This window comes from Pipistrellus hanaki (assembly GCF_964339955.1).
Source record: "Pipistrellus hanaki genome assembly, chromosome: 6".
In the NCBI taxonomy this organism is placed as follows: domain Eukaryota; kingdom Metazoa; phylum Chordata; class Mammalia; order Chiroptera; family Vespertilionidae; genus Pipistrellus; species Pipistrellus hanaki.
Window position 1 is genome coordinate 85521357 of NC_140508.1, and position 19469 is coordinate 85540825.

Here is a 19469-nt window from a genome sequence, read left to right on the forward strand (position 1 = left end):
CCTCTCAAAGTTGAAGTGAATGTATACACACACACATATATATATATTTGTATTGTGTGTTAGTATTTCAATACACATTTATCAATAAATAGCAAAAGGAAAGTAGTTATTGATAGATAAATTTTTAATTTTCTTTTTGTCTTCTAAAACTACAAGTTCCTTGAGAATGGAGATAGTCTCATTCACTTTTATATCCGTAGCACATAGTAATTCTCAATAAATTGGAGTTGAGCTAAAGCATTTATAATGCCCTCACACTAAGGAAAAGGTTATAGAAAGCCTAGTCAAGAGCCTGTGACTGAGAATGGCTCGGGTAAAGGTCTTTAGTAACGCCATTCCAAATGCCAAATCTTAGGGGAATTGCACATATATTATCTGAACACACAGTTCTTCTGGCTATGAGCTAACACACATATTAAGGGGTTTCATTCCATCTTAACTAGCCTTGTCATATTATTTTGATGTTTTCAAACATATTTTCTGCTCGCTTTTAGAGACTTGGGAAGTTATGCAGGGAAAAAAAAATAGATATTTTGTCTACACAGCATCTAATACTACCTTAATCAATTTTCATGAAATTGAATCAAATAGTTTTCTTTTGCAATAAACTAAGTATGTCTTTATTTTTATTTTTTAAAATTATATTTATTTTTGAGAGAGATAGAAGCAACAATGATGAGAGAGAATCATTGATTGGCTGCCTCCTGCATGCCCCCCACTGGGGATTGAGCCCACAACCCAGGCCTGTGCCCTTGGCCGGAATGCAATCAGACCCTTCAGTTCGCAGGCTGACTCTCTATCCACTGAGCCAATCCAATTAGGGCCTAAGTATGTCTTTAAAATACTTTCGCTCTCATAGAAGACAATTATGTAAATCATAGATGGTCATTGCATAAATGGTTCTTTTTTGTGTTCATTAGAATGACAAGCGTAAAACGTAAAGATTTTTTCCATAATTTTGATGACCACCTTGTAAGTTTGTATACCACATGACTTCCATGCTAATGTTTGTGTTTCGTGGTAAAGTAGTAATGTTTTAATTGCTCCAGATAATTTAAAAAAGAATAGAGAAAGACTCAATATGTAAATGATATGTCTGCATTTCAAGAGTCTAAATGGCTTTTGAATAGACTGATAAAAGTTTCACAGGAATAGAGAAAAGAGGTGACAACATTGAATGATCACCAGGCTCATATTAAGTGTGTCATGGGTCTGTCTGTATGTATGCTCATAGCTGCAAGTTCTGTCTATGTTGTTAGTAGTAATTGTATTTTGAGAAACTAATCTCCTTTATTACATTGATGTTAGTTTGAATCTTCTTAGTTTGTAGTTTTGTTTCTAATTTGTACCTTTGGATTATATTGCAGCCCATTAAGTAAAAATGGAGAGTAGTTTGAGAAACGCTAATTTATAGGAAAAAGCCAAGCCCTGTAGGTTGGTATTAAGTTTCTCTGCATCTCCATTCCTGAATCTCGTTGCTTCTCTAGGTGGATGCTCTGCATGGCTCCACCAAGGTGCTCACATACCCTGCATGTGCATTGTATGTTCCCACCTGTATGCATGCTCACTTCTTTTCCCACCTGAGCAGACTGTTAGAAGGTCCTGCTTAACTTACTCCCTGTATGAAATACTTTCAGACAGATCTAGCACAAAAGCATGCCACCTCTGATCTCAGTCATTCTCTCATATTTCATCCATTTAGCAATTCATTATGTTTAATATGACATCTGTACTACTGTTTATTATGTTTCTTTTTATAATGTACTAGAGACCCAGTGCACGAAATTTGTGCATGGGTAGGATCCCTAGGAGCTGCTGGCTGTGGGCCAGGGCCTCCCTTCCCCTGGCCACCTGTGCCGCTGCCAGCTGGGGTGGGGTTGGCCGGGGAGAGGGGCCATGGGCAGTTGGCCAGCTGGCCCTGCCCCTGGTTGAACTCCCGATCAAAGGGACAATTTGCATATTAGGCTTTTATTATATAGGATTTTTATTGATTTCAAACAGGAAGTGAGAGGGAGAGAGAGAAACATCAATGATAAGAGAGATTCATTGATAGGTTGGCTTCCATACACCCCCCACAACCTGGGCACGTGCCCTGATTGGGAATTGAACCATGACCTCCTAGTTCAGTGGTTGGCAAATTCATTAGTCAACAGAGCCAAATATCAACAGTATAATGACTGAAATTTCTTTAGAGAGCCAAATTTTTTAAACTTAAGCTATATAGATAAGTACATTGTTACTAACTTAATTAGGGTACTCTTAAGCTGGCCTTTGCTAAAAACTCAAGGGGCCAAAGAGCCACATGTGGCTGGCGAGCTACAGTTTGCTGACCACTGTCCTAGTTCATAGTTGACACTCAACCACTGAGCGAGCTATGCTGGCTGGGCTATTTATTATGTTTTTAACTCCCATATTATTTTCTAATATGGGGGTCCTTATCTTGACTTCTCAGCTAGACATTGGACACTGTGAGAACAAAACAGCCTTCTTGTTTTTCTTGGTAATAAACAATGTGTGGCTTGGCTGGCGGTCTCCGCCTGACACAGAAAGCTCACTTAGGGTTGGTCACTGAAACAGTATTCAAGGCTGTGGGTTGCTTTTTGTAGACGGATCCTGTCTCTGAAAGTGTTTTAAAACATCTCTAAAAGAAAAAGTTGTAGATCTCATACTGTACCTTGACAACTCTCAAAATGCCTTCATTGGTTCGTGGGTCTGTTTGAATCTCGAACCAATTCCCATCATTCCCGGAGAGAATTACATATTTCGCCAGCCAGTTATCTGTGCCTTCCTCATCAAGATCAATTGCTTTTAACCGCATCAGTTCCGGATTCAAACAGTTCTCCTCAATGCTTGCTGAGTACTGAGTGACATAGACCAATTTCATAATCAGTGAATTTTCAAAAGAAAAAAGTTAGTTTCAAATTGTGAATTATCATTTAAATTACTAACAACCAACTGTCAGATATTTTTACGTCATTATTAAGTGACTTATATTCCATAAGAAATCTAAAAATAAAATGATTATAATAGATGTGATTTTCATGTGCTATATGTAAAACCAGGGCCAGACTCTATTGTTTCATTTTTATTGCTTTTAATTTTCCAAACCTACCTCCTTTTCTATAAAGGCCAGATAATAAATATATTGGACGTTGTAGGCCTGCAATTAGTGCTGTAGCTACTCATTTTTGCTGCTGCAGCATCAGAGCAGCGACAGACAACCACCGCTGTGGTCTAATAGAAAAAACATTTTTTACCAAAAGAAGCGGCAAGCCAGATCTGGCTCTGCTGATTTTGATTTTATGCTTCTTTATGCTTAAGGATGAAATTGAGAATGTTTGGGACTGTACTAGAATTGATTCAATAAATTATCGGGCATATAAAATCCATCAACATTGTTAAAGGATTCCCAGAATGATGTTAATAAATTTCTATACTTCTTCGAATGGAATATATGGAGGAGATTGGTCTACTGCTTTCACAGAGGAGATCATTATGGAATAGTGACTCAAAGGCAAATACCCTAAAGATGTCGAGGTTTATGTAGCAAAGCTGAGTACATCCATCCATGTGAAAGAACCACATCTAGTGGGAACGTAAATTAATGATTGGCTTTTATGTAAAAAGATCATAAGAGGAACAGCTTACGGAGGTTTTCTCCAAGGTGGGGAAATTATCGTTGACATCTAAGACCTGGATCCTACAGGCACACTCAGAGGACAGGCCATCTGCAGCTCCGTCTCGGTCCGAGCCCCGCACGAGGAGGCTGTACATACTGTGCTCCTTGATTAAGGTGGAAAAGAATTCTAAGACTGAGGTTTTGAGTTGAATAAAACCCAACACATTTCTGATGTCTTTGTTCCCCCATTCTTTTATAACTTTATATAATACTTTATATACTTTTTCTTCTATATAATTTTCATTTAAAATAATAGTTGGATTCTTTTTTCCTTCCCTCCTTTACACTGGACGGAGGGCATGGACACGTTATTTCATCTCCATATTCTCAAAACTGTGCGTCCTTTATTTCTTCGCATTCATTCGCGGAAGGCTTTACCTCTCTGTCCAGGAAGCTGGACATGGTGCGGACCTCGCCGGTGTACCTGTTCAGGATGAACATTGGCGCACCTGCTGGCTCCTGAGAGATGATCTTGTAGGCGATTTTAGAGTTCAGGTGGTTGTCTTCATCTGCATCGGTGGCGCTTAACTTCACCACCAGCGTGTCTGGGAATGAAGAGGGAGAGGGAGAGTGCTGGGGACTCTGTTAAAATCAGTTTGGTAAGTCAGCAGGCAAAGGAAGAAAGAATGGTCGGCCTTCCCCTGCAGGCTCTCTCTTCTAGTATCCATGACATGGACAGGGTGGGGCAAAAGTGGGTTTACATTGTTTGTATGGACAATCATACAATCTCTATATATAAAAGCCTAAGTGACTGGTCAACTGCTTGACACATCTTCTGCTTGACTGGTCAGCCGGTCGCTATGACTTGCAGTGACCACCCCGCTCAACGCAGGAGCTTTCCCCCGATGGTCAGTGCACTCCCATGGGGGAGCCCCTCAGCCGACTGGGACGAGTGGGTCCGGGATGAGTGGGGGCAGCTCCTCCACAGATCCCCACAGGTTACACGGAGGGACCCACTGGTACACGAATCCATGCACTGGGCCTCTAGTAACTAATAACTAATAATATAAGAATAAACTGTGTTTCACGTACTCACACCTATGAACCTACTTTTGCCCTACCCTGTCTTACTATAACTTTACTAACAAAAATCACAGTGACAAAAATCACAGCGGTTTGCTTCTATAAAACTCTTTACAGTTTATAAAGTCCTCGCACTCCTTAAATGCTTTGAGTTACTTGTATTTCGATCTCCTGAAGCTTCTGTCCAAGAGGAAGGGAAGTGCACGGTGCAGAGAGGAGGCTGCCTACTCACTGGCATCGCTGTTCTCCTCGATGCTGCCCGTGTACACGTTCTGGGTGAAGACCGGAGGGTTGTCATTGATGTCCATCACTTTGACTCTGAGCTCCAGGGGCCTCTCTAAGTCTTCACCCCGCGCATTCAGAGCCCGGCAGTAGATCTGTGAAAAGTTGGGAAAAGACTGTCTTTTTCCACCAAAGGAGATTAAGTCGCGTGCTTAAAAATATCTAAATAATTTTCTCAGTCAACTGAGATTGTTTTTACAGTCTAGTAATTTCAATACGGTCAAAACATCTGATCACATGCTTGTGCGGCACCTGAGGGAATTCTGAGCCATAATCTATTTTCATCCTCTTCCTAACTCCTCAAGCCCTGTGTTCAGAGGTAGGTGTTAGTCCGGGGGAAAGTATTTTTTGAAGGTATTACATGTCTCAATGAGAGCACACTGTCGTGACTTACCAGGAAGAGGGGCGTGATCTCTCTGTCCACCACGGAGGTGATGTTGATCTCCCCCGTGTGAGGGTTGATGGCGAACACCCCGTACGGCGGCCGGTCAATGCCCACCCCGGAGATGCGGTACGTGATCTTCTGGCTCACTTCGCAGTCCGAGCGGATCTGTGAGAAAGTGGCGGGGACTCAGGGCGGGCTGTGAAGTTCACCGGGTGGTGGGATGGGAAGGGAAAGGCTCTGGAGCCAGATGGGGCTCATATTGAGACCCGGCACCATGACATAGGCCCTGTGACCTTGGCAAGTACACCAATTTTGTCAAGTCCTGGCTCCTAATGGGCTAATACAGCTCACAGCCTGGGCTTGTTGTGGGGATTGTATGAGGAAACATATGTACAGCCACGCCGCTGACTGACATAGGGCACACCCATACCTGACGTAGATGTTTTTGTTCACGTCTCTGTTTTGCACATAGAGAAAGTTTAGCATAAGAACTCAGAATCTTTACTTTTTTGTAAGAAGACTGTGTTGTATTAGTATGTACCCTGCTTAGACTTGGATTTGAGATTCAATAAAAATGGTAGGTCATTTGAAAATCAGGAGAGAAGTACAGTGTTTAGAGATAATGGCAATAATTTTATAAATCAAAACCTACCATTATCACTCACCTGCCAAACAGTTTATGGCACATATTCTGCTATCTAGATTGTGTTTTCATAGGTTTACATCTATGGCTCATAAATTTAAATAAATGTAGTTTAAAGTTTGAAATCTAACCTATGTACTAAGATGAGAGCACTCAGTAAAATACTAACACTTGTTACCCAGCTACCCACAATTAAATAAAGACAGCTAGAAATGCAACTTGGATGAGCTCCACTCTAGTCCGAAGATCTTATTTATATAAACAAAAACACAGGAAATCCCTCAATTGCAAATATAAAGGAAAGAATTTACAATACCCGGGGGGGGGGGGGGGGTGTAATATAAAGCTGTAAATGTGAGTTGAATGGGAATAATAATAATAATTTAAAAGCTTTCCAAAACATTGAAAAGATCCGCGAGAGAATACTTCTCTTTTCTTGAGCTGAGACTATGTCTGTACTATCACTGCCGGTGCTTCCTGTGTTCGGTGGAGAGCTTTAAGGATGGAGTTCTGATAAACCACGGCCCGGGACTGCAACAGTGGCCCGAGGCCAAGAGCCCAGAAGGAGCTGGCGAAGCTGTTCATGTGGATCCCGCCCTTCCCGGCCAGCTCGGACCTTCTGCCTTGGCGCTCCTTCCTTACTGAGAGCCGCTCTTTGAAATGCCGCTCAGGCTCTCCAGACTCCTGCATCTGGGGAGACTGTGGGGCTGCTCAGGAGAATACCAGGGTGTGCAGACATGTCCCAGAACAGGCAGGCGAGGAGAAGCAGACATGTGTGTGCAGACATGTCCCAGAACGGGCAGGCGAGGAGAAGCAGACGTGTGTGTGCAGACATGTCCCAGAACAGGCAGGCGAGGAGAAGCAGACATGTGTGTGCAGACATGTCCCAGAGCGGGCAGGCGTGGAGAAGCAGCAGGTGGACGGACAGAGCCGGTGGAGCTGGAGGCCAAGGTCTCTCCCAGACGTGATAGTCCGGGGGCCTCGTCAGCCCAGGCAGGTGACCCCGCGCCCAGCACCAGCTCCCTCAATGCGGGCGGAGCAGTGAAGCCTGCGGCCCTGGCATGCTGAGGGCCCCTGCCCTCCATGGCCTTGGGTGGCGGATGCCCTGTGATGGTGGCGCCACTTACCCTGGCGATGGGGTTCCGCTTGGAGTTGTCCTCTCCTTCTCGACACGCCGCCGCGAACTTGATCCACTCGCGCTTCTGCCTCCTGACAGTCTGCCACTTGGTCGTGCCCTTTTCCACGTCCAGCTCCTTCACCTGGGGCGGGAGAGCACATTGCCCAGTGTCAGGACGGCTTTACCGAGGGAGGACATCTGGCTGGCACGGCGAGGCCCGCCCCGAAGAGGCCCGGGTACTGAGTTTGAGGAACAAAGTGCTGTTACCACCTGCCCCCTCCGGGTAGAGAGAGCTTGGGCACCCTCAGCGCTACTTCTTTGTGGAATCGTCCCACGGCTAGCATATGGGGCTGTGAAGCACTTTGTGAGCTGAGTGTGGAGCTGGTAACGTTATAGAGGGTAATGTGGTGTGTGTATGTAATCTTTCTTCTTTCTTCTGCCCACTGGTTAGCAGACATTGGCCCAAAGCATCCACGGAAACATTTGGTTTATGCCAAAAGGCCCTAGGAATTTGGCCCCTTCCAGAAGCATCCATGGGGGTGTCTGAGCAGATTCATCTGCCCCCCACAGGCCCGCGCCAGCGAGGCTCCCCAGGCCAGAAGGTTATTATTGGCAGGGCACCCACGACACAGTGACTGGACTAAAATACATGGCGCTATTTTATGTATCACTCCTGTAGGCCAACAGCATACATAAGAGTTAGGGGCTGATTGAACCCAGGATGTTTTCCAAGCTTGGACAGAGCCACATATCGAGGTCCAGCTGGCATGGACCACAAATGCTCAGTGATGTTGAGGGTCGGGCCACATTGTAAGGAGCTCTCGGTGTGGGCGGATGTGTCTGTGGCTCTGGGGGCAGGAGCCAATGTTTCAGCACCTTGCCCACCTCACCCTCCACGGAGCTCTCGCCAGGCTTCCTGTCTCCAGAGGTTAACAGCTTGCGGCTGTGCCAGGGGAAAGCACTCCTGGGAGGCTGGGCTGGTGAGGGCACTGACTCAAAGAGAGGAAGGATGCTTCTCTTCTGTTGGTGAGAACACCACTCGGGCTGTGTATCCAAATAGACTATTGCCGGGGAGAAGAATGTCTTAACTGAAATGATGGTGACCACCATAATCCCACGGGCACCCATATGGATTCTCAATACTGGCTATGTGTCTTCATCGCCTCTGCTTGCTGTGTGTTTTTATAGTCTTAATTGCTGTTGTTGGAGGGTTTTTAAGAGTTTACTAGTGTACTATTAAAGACTTCAGAAATGTTACTACATGCGTGAACATTTTTGTGTACATGTGTACACATGCACACACACACATATATTTTTGTAACTCTTTATATACTTGTTGAGACACAGATAATTGCATGTTTTCGCTAAGCTTCATTTAATTACCACTTTGGGGGGAGGAGCTGCTCCATTTGATGGAGCTTATACTTTCAGGAACCAAAGCATTTACATTTTCCTCTATTTTGATGTGACTTCCTAAAAGTGTTCCACCTATTGTCCATTTTGTCAACAGAGATACAGTAATTATATCTTCTTCTATTATTTGATATTATCAGAATGAAAATGTAACTGCTATAATAAAATATGTCCTCTCAGAGAAGACTGCTTTACTTTCCGAGCCCCCTCTATGGCCCTGGGCTCTGTTGCTTTATTTAGTTGTGATTACAGATCTTTTTGCTTTTGTATTTCGCCTCATGATTGACCATACATTTATGCTGATGTAATTGTCTAAAACTCCTCTTTCCATTCTAACGTGTTGCTTTGCCTTAAGTTGGGAAAAGGAAATAAGCTATTAGTAAAGTTTGAGGAGCAGGAGTTACTATGATGCTGACCTGTCACAAACCTTGCCTGAAAGCAGGGACATTTAAAATTATGGGCTGCAAATATTGCTGTTTTCAAATATTCTGATTTTTTGATATATTATGCATTACATGATTCAGTTTTTCTTTCCATTCTAAATTGAGAATGTAGTTTTAATAATTGCACCTTACCTCAACAATAAATTCACTGTTTACTTCCAGCACCACCTGTTATAGAAGACACAGCATTAGCATAAATTTGCATAGTTTAAAGGAAGTCGAGTCCTGAAATTATTGACAATATTCTCTGATTGATTAATTCATTTCTTAAATACACATTTTGCTAGTGATATGGAATAACCATGGGTAATACAAAATTAATAATACAGGTTTTTCTCCACAGAGGCTTTTAAACTTTTAAGGAAGCAAACACATAACTAAGGAAAGTTAGGATATGGGCTTCAACAGAGGCACCAAACTCACTGGATAGTTTGAGTGGAAGGAAAAGCAGAAACTCAGGTTACCCCATGGATTTCAGGAAGGCCTCAGGGGAGAGGGGTGTGGAAGGGTCTGCAGGAGGAAGCTACTTTGGTAAGAGAAATTGATGGGGGGAACTTTTTCAGCCGGAATAAAACATGAACACAGGTGTAAGGGAGCTAAGTTTCTGAGAATGTCCCAGGAATGGGAAGTAATATTGTTGGCTGGAAAGAAGAGGAAATAGTGAGGAGACACGGAATAGTGTCTAGGAATAGGAGGCTGGGAATGTCAGTTTGAAGGCAGATCATGAAGTGCTTTATGTACCAAACCAGGGAATAAAACACGGGGATTGACAATAGCACCGTTTTAAAAACACATTGTTGATATGAAGGGAGGGTGACGAGGGAAAAGTACTTGAAGTCAAGACACTTAAGGATGAGCAGTGGCTGGGTGAGACACAGGACATGAACATGGGAAAGGAGAGAAGATGGAGACTTTTCCAAGGAACCACTAGGACCTGTAGATTGTGGGTACAAGGGGAGGATGTAACTTAAGTTGGCTTATTGGGATAATGGGGGCACTTTTAATAATAACAGGGAGTTCAACAGGAGAGGGTCACTGCAGAGAGATGATGCCGAGGTTTCCATTAATTAATTAATTTAGTTAGTTAATTTTATTGCTTCTAAAATTTGGGATAGACATAAAAGATGAAGAAGTGAAAATTTATCTAAACAAGAGTGCTATTTAAAGTTGCAGGAGGTGAGGATATTCCATTAAAAAGTTTAAGAAGATCAATAAAGTAGGCAGAGAATAGACTCTTATATAGGAAATGCTTATAATTGATCAGGGGACAGAAGAAATAAGTCTAAGCAGAGAATAGAGAGGGCGAGGGACCAGGTTTGTGGGAGCAGAGCAGATTTTGTCCACACGAAAAGCTCAGAAGTGGCAGTGGCGGTGGCCGTGGTGGCTGTGGTGGTGGCTGTGGTGGAGGGTTGTAAGCAAGCCGAATTCCGAAGGAAGAGATGCAGATGGAGAAGGGGTGGCCGGGAAGAGGCAGGGTGAGTGGCACGCAGGGATAAGAAGTTGGCTGGAGAGGAACCATTTCATGGTTCATGTCTCAGAGCAAGGTCAAGGAGACTGGGAACTGAGAGGTCCTGGGAGTTTACGCAGGCAATCAGTGCCAAGTTTTGCAAGTGGCATCAGTCAGTTTGCAGGAGACAAGGGACACATTGTTGAGAAAGTGGAAATAGCAACCACACATAACATTTTCAAGTTAGGAGTTAAAGGACGTGAGAGATCTGATGCAATTTGAGGAGTTAATTAAATCAAGACTTTTTCTTAGGTTGGGGAACCATGACGAAATACACAGTCCCCAGGGAGAGGAAAGGGGTTTGCGGAGGAAGAATGGTAGGTGGGGATGAGAGAAAGGGAGGGGCAGCAGAGGCAGAAATCAAGAAGTTACAAGTGTAATCTAAGAGAGATGAGGAGTGGTTAATCACAAGTGCATGGAAGCGGGTGTGACCACACGATACAGGTAGTGCATTGTGGGGCTGTGCGCTGAACCCTGTGTGATTTTGTTAACCAGCATCATCCCAACAAACGCAATACGAAGGAAACAATAAAGTGCAAGGAGCTGAAACCGGTTTGGCTCAGTGGTAGAGCATCGGTCTGTGGACTGAAAGGTCCCGGTTCGATTCCGGTCAAGGGCATGTACGTTGGTTGCGGGCACATCCCCGGTGGGGGGTGTGCAGGAGGTGGCTGGTTGGTGTTTATCTCTCATCGACGTTTCTGGCTATCTCTCTCCCTTCCTTTCTGTAAAAAATCAATAAAATATATTTTATATAAAAAAAAATAAAGTGCAAGGAAGAGCCCTGATATGAAGAAGACAATCTCTGCCTCTGAAACAGAAGGCCGGAAGGACACCACGAAGGGGAAATCGTTGTGAGGTGGAAGAGCAGGATAATTCGTTACATAGCTTTGCAGAATTGGAGTGAGCAGGGAGGAGTATGAGGCTGCCTCTGTTTAGCAGATGTGATCTGGACCTATCCCCTCCCCTCTCTCTGAATCAGGTTCTGGTCTCAGTAGGATGAAATGTGGAAGTACTAGGTCTATGAAGAGGAAGGAAGAGTGACAGAAGAGTTTCCCCTGAGCATCAGAGCATGCGCACAGCACATCCTAGCATGGCAGGTACCAGCCAGTCACTGTGAAAGCTTGGTACCGGCCTCAGCACTCTGGGGGGGTGGGGGGGGGGAAGAGAGAGGGAATGGAGGGGGTGGGAATGGAGGGATGGATGGAAAGGTGCAGGGGAATATAGTCCACAATAGTGTGATAACTGTCTGGTGACAGACGGTTGCTAGACTCGGTGTGGTGAGCACATCACCAATGATACAAATGCTAAATCACTGAGTTGCACAATGAAATGAATCTAATATTGTATGCCAGCTACACTTCAACATAAGTAATAATTAAATGCTCCCGCCTTGAAGGAAAAAAAAGAAAGAAGAAAGAAAGTAACCACATCAAGCAGATTAGTGCTCAGCTGGAGAAAATGAAGGAAGTGCGCTGAGTTCCTCTGACCTTCTCCTGTCTCCCCTCAGAACCCGTGGGAACGGAGGGTAGCAGCATCCACCCGCTCCCGGTTCCCGCCGTCCTGCCCGGTGCTGCCCGGTGTCCTCTGGGGGGGGGGGGTGCAGTGCCGTGCCAGGGTTTGCCCACAGACAGCTGAGGTGCCTGAGGGAGCCAGTGTGGTCCATCCTGGCATTTCCCTGCCAACGGGGGTGCCAGCAGCCTGGCCCTCCACACCGGCCCCCTCCTGCAGGCCTCACTGAGAAACGGGGGGCTGAGCGCCCTGCCAGGAAGCTCCGCTTTACAGGAAACGCCCGGGGACACCGCCTTCTGAAGCTGTCCCCGTAGCTGCACGAGCTCCGTCAATCCGCTGGACCCCAGCGCAGCACACGGCTGACCGTCACCGTGGAGACTGGACGGAGGCAGAGGCTCTGCAGGCGAGGCAGCGGGCTTGGCCCAGAGAGATGCCGGGACCCAGTGGTCCAGCCCCGTGGCCTGTGGGGAGAGGGTCTCCGCCCTCCTTCCCCCCCCGGGGGTGTCTCACACAGAACTGCACTCACTGCAGGAACTGCAATATGACCTTCCTGGCCAACTAAAGTGCCCACAGAGCCAACGGGCATGTGTCTGTGCTCATCCCAGAACGTGATGGAGGCTGGGCCGGAGCACCTGCCCGAAAGGAGCACCCTCTGAAAGGGGAGGAGCGCAGACAGATGAGAGGACCTGGAGGCTGCAGAAGCTGCACGCAATTGGTGTATGTTTCTAAGTCAGATAATTTATGTCTTGAAGTGGATAAACAGCCCTCAAGTATAGATTAGCGTTATTAAAAGCAATAATAATAGTAATGTTATTATTAACAATAAAGCTCTGGGATGATGGGGAGCTCTGGACACGGGCTCCGGGTCCTGTCCGGACTGTCTGTGCCAGCTGGCTGTGGAAAGCTTTGTTTGTGCAGCGGGGCTGCTGTGTGTCCTTCCGGCGGGGCACAGAGTGAGGCCTTCGCTCGCTGTGAAGCGCCCGGTGAGACGGAGCGCAGTGGAGACGGGTCCACAGGCGTCTGCACGGCCTGTAGGGAGGGGAGAGCCCACTTCGGCGTCTCCATTCCGAGCCTCACGCTCACTCAGAAGCTCAATGCCCACGGAGGCGTTGCCGTTAGCACGTAGGTGGGAACACGACGAAGTGACTTGGCAAGAAAGGCAGATTGGAGACAGCATCCATCCATCCGCTCACTCACTCACTCACTCACTCACCCAGAAAACGTCCCTGAGAAGACTGTGTGACGGCACTGTCCCTGGTGTGCGAGGTAATTCTGGCCTGCGATGGTGGGTCTACATTCTGGGGAGAGTAAGAGCCGATATGCTATAGCCATCCGACTTTTGGCAAATTGCTGAAGCTTTTCTGGGCCTACCTTCCTTTTTTAATTCCTCCTCCTAGAGAGATGATGGTTTTATGCAGAGAGACATGCAGAGTCTAAGTCATTCCATGTGGGTATGGCAGGATTACCAGGTGCTACGGCAGTGTTAGAAGACACACTGTTCTCTGGCCTCCCGAGTGCGCTAACGTAGCAGCTGCCCGGCAGCCTGTCTCCATCTCCGTGCCGCCTTTTTGAAGTCAGTTTCCACGGCATTTGCACACCCAGTTCCTCATTAATAAGCAGTCCCCTCCTGAATAATACTTGTAAAGTCATTGAGTAAAGCAATTACCATCCTGTGGGGCTCCGGCAGACATGCCAAGGTCAGGCCTAATTACAGCGCCTTTGTCAGTAATTGAAGGGGTAGCCGGTGTGGCACTTCAGCCGGTGAGCTGTGTAATTTCGGGGGAGGAGGGAGGGCAGGCGTTTCCCAGGCTGGGGACACCGGGAGGTTTCACCGTCTCCCCCTTCCATCCCCCGTCCCAGGGCGGCTGTCCGGAGTGAGGACTCCCGCCGGGGTCCCGCCTGGGGAGGGGAGGGAGACACGCTGCAACCCACCCCCGGGCTCCCTGCTCTGTGAGGAGTCCTCCCCGGAGGCTCAGGACAGGAACGGAGTCACAGACTCTGCTCATCAGCAGGAAGTGCTCCCAGCATTTTCACGCCACGGTTCTAGAAACATGTTATTGGCGGGACTGCCGTGAAGTCCCAGGGCTGAAGTGGTAATGACACGGCGTATCTCTCTGGGCATGAAAAGCCCTGTTAGTCCGTCAGGCACTCCGCAGAGATTGGAAGGCCACACTCTTGGTCTGTCCCTTTGGTTTCAAGTATGTGTTGTCATTCCTTAGTCACAGCAGCACAGAAGCACCAGAGGGGGTTTGCTTCTGTGTAGCCTTCGGTGCGGCAAGGACAGCCGTGACGTTGTAACAAGCCGTCTTGGAACCGGTCATTTCCTGCTACCGAAGGCCCAAACCCCGCATCAGATAAGATTGTTTGTCATCAGCCTGCACTTGCCTGAGAGTAAAATAGATAAATACAAATTTCCGTTTCCCCTGGCAGACTCACAGTGCTGTAGGTGAGAACTGATCTGAGAAGTGGCGAGGTTAGTTCTAAATATGTTGGTCAGTTTTGATACCTGTTTTCGGTGTATAGTACATAACACCTACTAGTATAGGTGCAGCCACCTACCTTCTTTACTTTCCAAGAATCAGGACGTTTAATGGAAAGGTTAACACCTCATGCAGAGCATGAATGATCACCATTTGTGCACAAAACATCTCATCTGATAAACGCTACGTGGCTGTTTGTATGATCTTATCAACACGATAAAACACAGCCTCTCACAGCTATTACCTGTTCTGCCTTAGGTGATTCCTTCCTAGTAAACGCACACACTCCGGAGCTTTGCCTGAATCTTTAAGTTCTCCGTCCAAAGATGGGAGAATATTTGCGAGTCAGTCTTGAACTTCACTGAAGGGAGCCCGTGTAGAGCCTCGGAGCTTCTGTCGGGAGGAACCTTAGCGACAGGATGTCTGACCACACGTTCTCCCTTGGGAAGGAGGCCCTGAAGGACTCCTGTGATGACTGAGATGCCTCTTGTGGCTGAGAGCTGGGGTAGCTTTTATAGGTTCAGTCAGTCAGACCCTGTTTAAAGTACGCTTTGTGGTTGAGATACAGATGACAGAGCGAGAGGCCGCCACACCCTCCCGGGGAAAGCTGCAGTGATGCCAGAGAGCCTTTGATTTAGCTAATGAAGAGGGGGCCGGGCTGGAGGTCAGGAAATGAAAGACAAGCTGGAGTGCCCCTTTCCACAGCGCCCGTAAGAGGAGATTGATCCCCTGACACATGCTCGCACTTGTCCCCATCTTGACACATGCTGGAAATCTCTACGCCCTAACTGCAGAAGTTATTAGTTGATATCTTAAGAGATCTATTAGAAATACAAAAAAAGCTTAAGGCTACTACAATTACTATGAGATATGAAACAGAAATACTTTAACATCTGCGGAGGGAAATAAAGCATCAAAACACTAAAATTATAAAGGAAAATAAATGCATACGGCCAGAAAGAGATTCTACGAATCTGAAATCTAATACTCTTTCAAGATCAAGGAAACGAAAATGCACTCTTCGATTACGTAATATTGCCATAGGATATAGCTGGGGAGAAAGGAATAGGAGGCAAAATTTAGTGCCCAGAAGTTGCCTCAAAAATCTTGATGCATACAATCAGTTTTCCTTACAGGAAACACAAGCTTTATCCGAGGCAAAGCATGGCGGTACCCCATGGAAGTGCTGTGAGAGGTCTGTGCTAGTAACTCTTCATTTCCGTGAAAGATGGCATCAGATCCTTTCTGCTTCCTTTAGTAATGCCAGGAAAGGATGATCCTTGTAGCAGGGCAGTGCACTTCTATTTGTATGGTTTTAGTTTATCGTTATTTTGCCTAATGGTCTTGTTTAATAATATGTCTTCCAAGTTCAGAGAATGGGATGTCCTACCACTGTTCCTTTTAAGCACGGCTGTGCACTGCTTTTGAAGTTCATAGACATGGACTCCAGAAGAATGGTACCTGCTGGACCCACTGGATACGGTGTCTTCTCATATCCGTCTGGCTTCAGCTCTCCTCTGCCCTCTTCCCTCCAGAGCGGATGCTCAGATGTGTCCTGTATAATGCCTTCCTCACAGTAGGGTGGGAATCATTTTGCAAACTCATGTCATAGCACCACTGCCAACATTCCTGGGACACTGAGGTGCAGCAGACAGTAGGTAATTTGCCTCTATATACTTAGAAAAAAATATGCGCGGTTTTCTAATAATTCACTTCTCTTTCCACTTATTTTTCTTAACTGTTATTTTAAACAAGGAATATGTTTCATTCACCCTCTTGTCTCCAGCACCTACCACAGTCCCGAACACAAAACCAGTGGTTAATGAATAGCTATTTATCAAGTAATAGGCAAAAGAGAAATATGTGGTTTACCTTAAAAATGCAAAGAAGGAAAAAGAAGACACATTCCTGAATCATGTTAAATTGCACCAGAAATTGATAAATGTATGGATGAGGTGAAACACGCAGGAATTTCTCCCTTGCTACATACGAGAAGACACCTTGGAGACGGACAAGTGAGATTGAATTGTTGTGTCATTTGACCATCAATAGGCTTGAATCTAATCTAACCTAGCTTAATTGGTCCTTTAAATAGAATTTCCTAATTGAATTGGCAATAGTTCGGCGAGTTGGCCAACCTTCTCTTTGTTCCTCTGAGAGCTGGCAGGGCACCTGTAAGCATGTACCCAAGGAGACAGCACCCCGTGCCCTGGCACCAAGGGGCTGGAAGGAAGTAACGTACAAAACGCCACATTTACTTCAGAGAAACGGGTTATCTAACTGTTTCCTTCCTGGACTACAGAAACGCTTTAATCATCCAGAAGGGCTTCCTTGAGGGCTTGCTGTTCTCTTTTTTTCCTCATTTCTGATCAGAAAAAAATTTCACATGACGTAACCATTTCATAATTAGTTGCAATGTAGTTTTGACCTAGCTAACGCTCTCCCACCTTGAAGGACACACGCAGGGGAACAACTGTTTAAAAGAAATGGGCTGGATTCACTTCGCTTCCCTTCAAATTTAGAACCCATTTGCACCGGGGCTTTTGACAGTCATCTGTTAGAAAAATATACGCGATAAAATAGGAACATGACTTGGTTTCTGATGATAAATTTCAGATTTGTTCTAGCCTTTCATCTGAATTAGAGGATGTCCCTGATTCTGCTTAAGGCCAATGCAGCCAGATTCTCGCCCTGCTTCTCTATCGCAAGTAGCCCTCACGCCTGGAGAGACCTCTGGAATCACCACAGACACACGCCAGAGGCTGAAGCTCTTGGCCGGCAGGTGGATGGATGGGTGAAATCCCACGTAGGACGTCCAGGGGACGGAGGAGACAAGGCGTCAGGCTGCCTTTCCCTCCCAAGCCTCACATTCCACTTACCAGGAGAAGCATCAGGAGGCGAATGTTCCTGAAGAGGAGCCAATCCATGCCTTCGGGTTGCTCTGCACACAAACCCCAGCGAGATTGGAGTTCAGTCCCAGAGCCCCGCTCCTGGATTCCGCCGCAGCCAGACGTGCCCGGAGCCGCCTCTAGGAAGGCATGGGGCTGCGTGCTCTCTCTCTGGGGCAGAGCAGTGAGGGTGTTCTAGAAGGACTCCGTCTCTCCACCCCGCTCTCCGCGGCTGGTCTGGAAGGCTGGCATTGTTTGGGCTCCGGGTAAGCACATGGACACACCTTGATTCTTATTGCAATGAAACCCTTTGTTGGACACCAAAGAAAAAATCTTACAGTGTGAAGGCAAGATTTACGGGGCAGATACCCAATGAATAATAAATTACTCACAACATGAAAAATAATTAAAATGCTAGGGCCTATCATCATGCTGAATAAAATTAGTAGGCTGCCTCTTACAGCCAACATTGTAAAAGCAAAATTACACATACTGACAGCACACACACACGGCCACTACCAAACCGGCTTCAAGGGGTGCGTCTGCGCGCAGGGCCCGGTGAAGGGCACCGGCCTGAGGGTGGTGCGGGGAGGAAGACCGGGGAGTGAAGCGCTCCCTTCTTCATTGGGACCATTCCTGCTCCCCTCCCCAGGAAGTCTCTCCCGGCCCTGCTTTCTTCATTCTAAAGTTGTTCTGAAAAAGTAAAGTTAAGAAAAGTGAGGCTGACTTCATGGGTATGTTTGTTTTAGCATCTTTCCCCTGAATGTACAGTCAGACCCATCAGATATAATATAACATTAAATTGCTTTAAGGTAACCACAGTTCTTAGCCCGCCCACTCCTTGTGGCATTGCCCCTGGTAGAAAAGTACATCCATGGCAACACTGGTTAAACCCGCCTGAATATTTATTAAGAAGAGACTGACATCTGAAACCCGAGAATTTCAGGGAAAAAGACCAGAGCAGCATCTGGATATTTCTGGAAACCATTTCCCTTTTTCACTCCTCACTTCCTCTTTGTTGTGTGGGTTGAGAATAGGGTATAGTTTCCTCATGAAAAAAATATTACAGGCCCGCAGCAACCTCAATAAGCGTAAGAGGAGATGTAGTCCAATGGTCTGCCGTCATTAACATGGGTGGGTCAGAGAATTTCAAAGGGAGACTATACCTGTCTTCACTACCCCGCCATGCAATCCAGAACAAGGCGGGCTCAATTTCCAGGGGTGGAATGTCTTCCAAACAGCACTTAGTGTCCTGAGAACCTCAGCTTAACATTTTTGGAGAATAGGAAAGAGTCAAGGCAATTAGAGGGCTGGCATAGTATCTTAAAATAAGGGGAAATGAATTATATGTTGAGATATTTATGAGAGAAGGAAATTATATATAAGCAATGGGAAAAAATGAATTGTTGCAAAAAGGTAGTATTTGAATATACTATCTGACCAAGCTGAATCTTGAGTATTTGGGGATATCTGCCTAATTCAAAAATATCTCTGCCGACCTGATAGGGCTTGCACTTGGTACCATGTTTTTTTTTTTTTTTAATATATATTTTATTGATTTTACACAGAGAGAAAGTGAGAGGGATAGAGAGTTAGAAATGTCGATGAGAGAGATACATCGACCAGCTGTCTCTTGCACACCCCCCACTGGGGATATGCCCGCAACCAAGGTATATGCTCTTTGACCGGAATCGAACCTGGGTCCTTTCAGTCCACAGGCCAACACTCTATCCACTGAGCCAAACCGGTTTCGGCACATGTTTTGTTTTTTAATTGATTTTAGAGAGGAAGGGAGAGGGAGAGAGATAGAAACATCAATTGTGAGAGAATCATTAATTGATTGTCTCTTGTACTTCTCAAGCTGGGGATTGAGCCTGCAACCTGGGCATGTGCCTTGACGGGGAATTGAACTCTGACCTCCTGGTTCATAGGTCGATGCTCAACTACTGAGCCATGCCAGCCAGGCCACGTTTTAAATATATCTCTAGGTAGTTCTCTAGATTGTCTAGAATGCTAACAGACATACAATATTCATTGGATGGTTTAGCAACCCATCATTTCACTATATCCTAGAAGATAGGTCTTTAAACTGGAAAGCTA

The 19469-nt window shown here is 46.0% G+C and overlaps 1 protein-coding gene across 1 annotated transcript in view; it reads right to left on the reverse strand.

The window, feature by feature from the left end:
* DSG4 (desmoglein 4) overlaps window positions 1-19469 on the reverse strand; it is a gene marked incomplete at its 3' end in the record, with an annotated part of 71247 nt that overhangs the window by 12114 nt on the left and 39664 nt on the right. The window contains exons 18-25 of the mRNA XM_084889071.1: window positions 17361-17422; window positions 9118-9153; window positions 7140-7271; window positions 5379-5534; window positions 4935-5079; window positions 4058-4224; window positions 3649-3783; window positions 2675-2860 (exon numbers count right to left, since the gene is read on the reverse strand). Coding sequence (XP_084745197.1) covers window positions 2675-2860; window positions 3649-3783; window positions 4058-4224; window positions 4935-5079; window positions 5379-5534; window positions 7140-7271; window positions 9118-9153; window positions 17361-17422 — 1019 coding nt within the window. The remainder of the gene's footprint in view (window positions 1-2674; window positions 2861-3648; window positions 3784-4057; window positions 4225-4934; window positions 5080-5378; window positions 5535-7139; window positions 7272-9117; window positions 9154-17360; window positions 17423-19469) is intronic.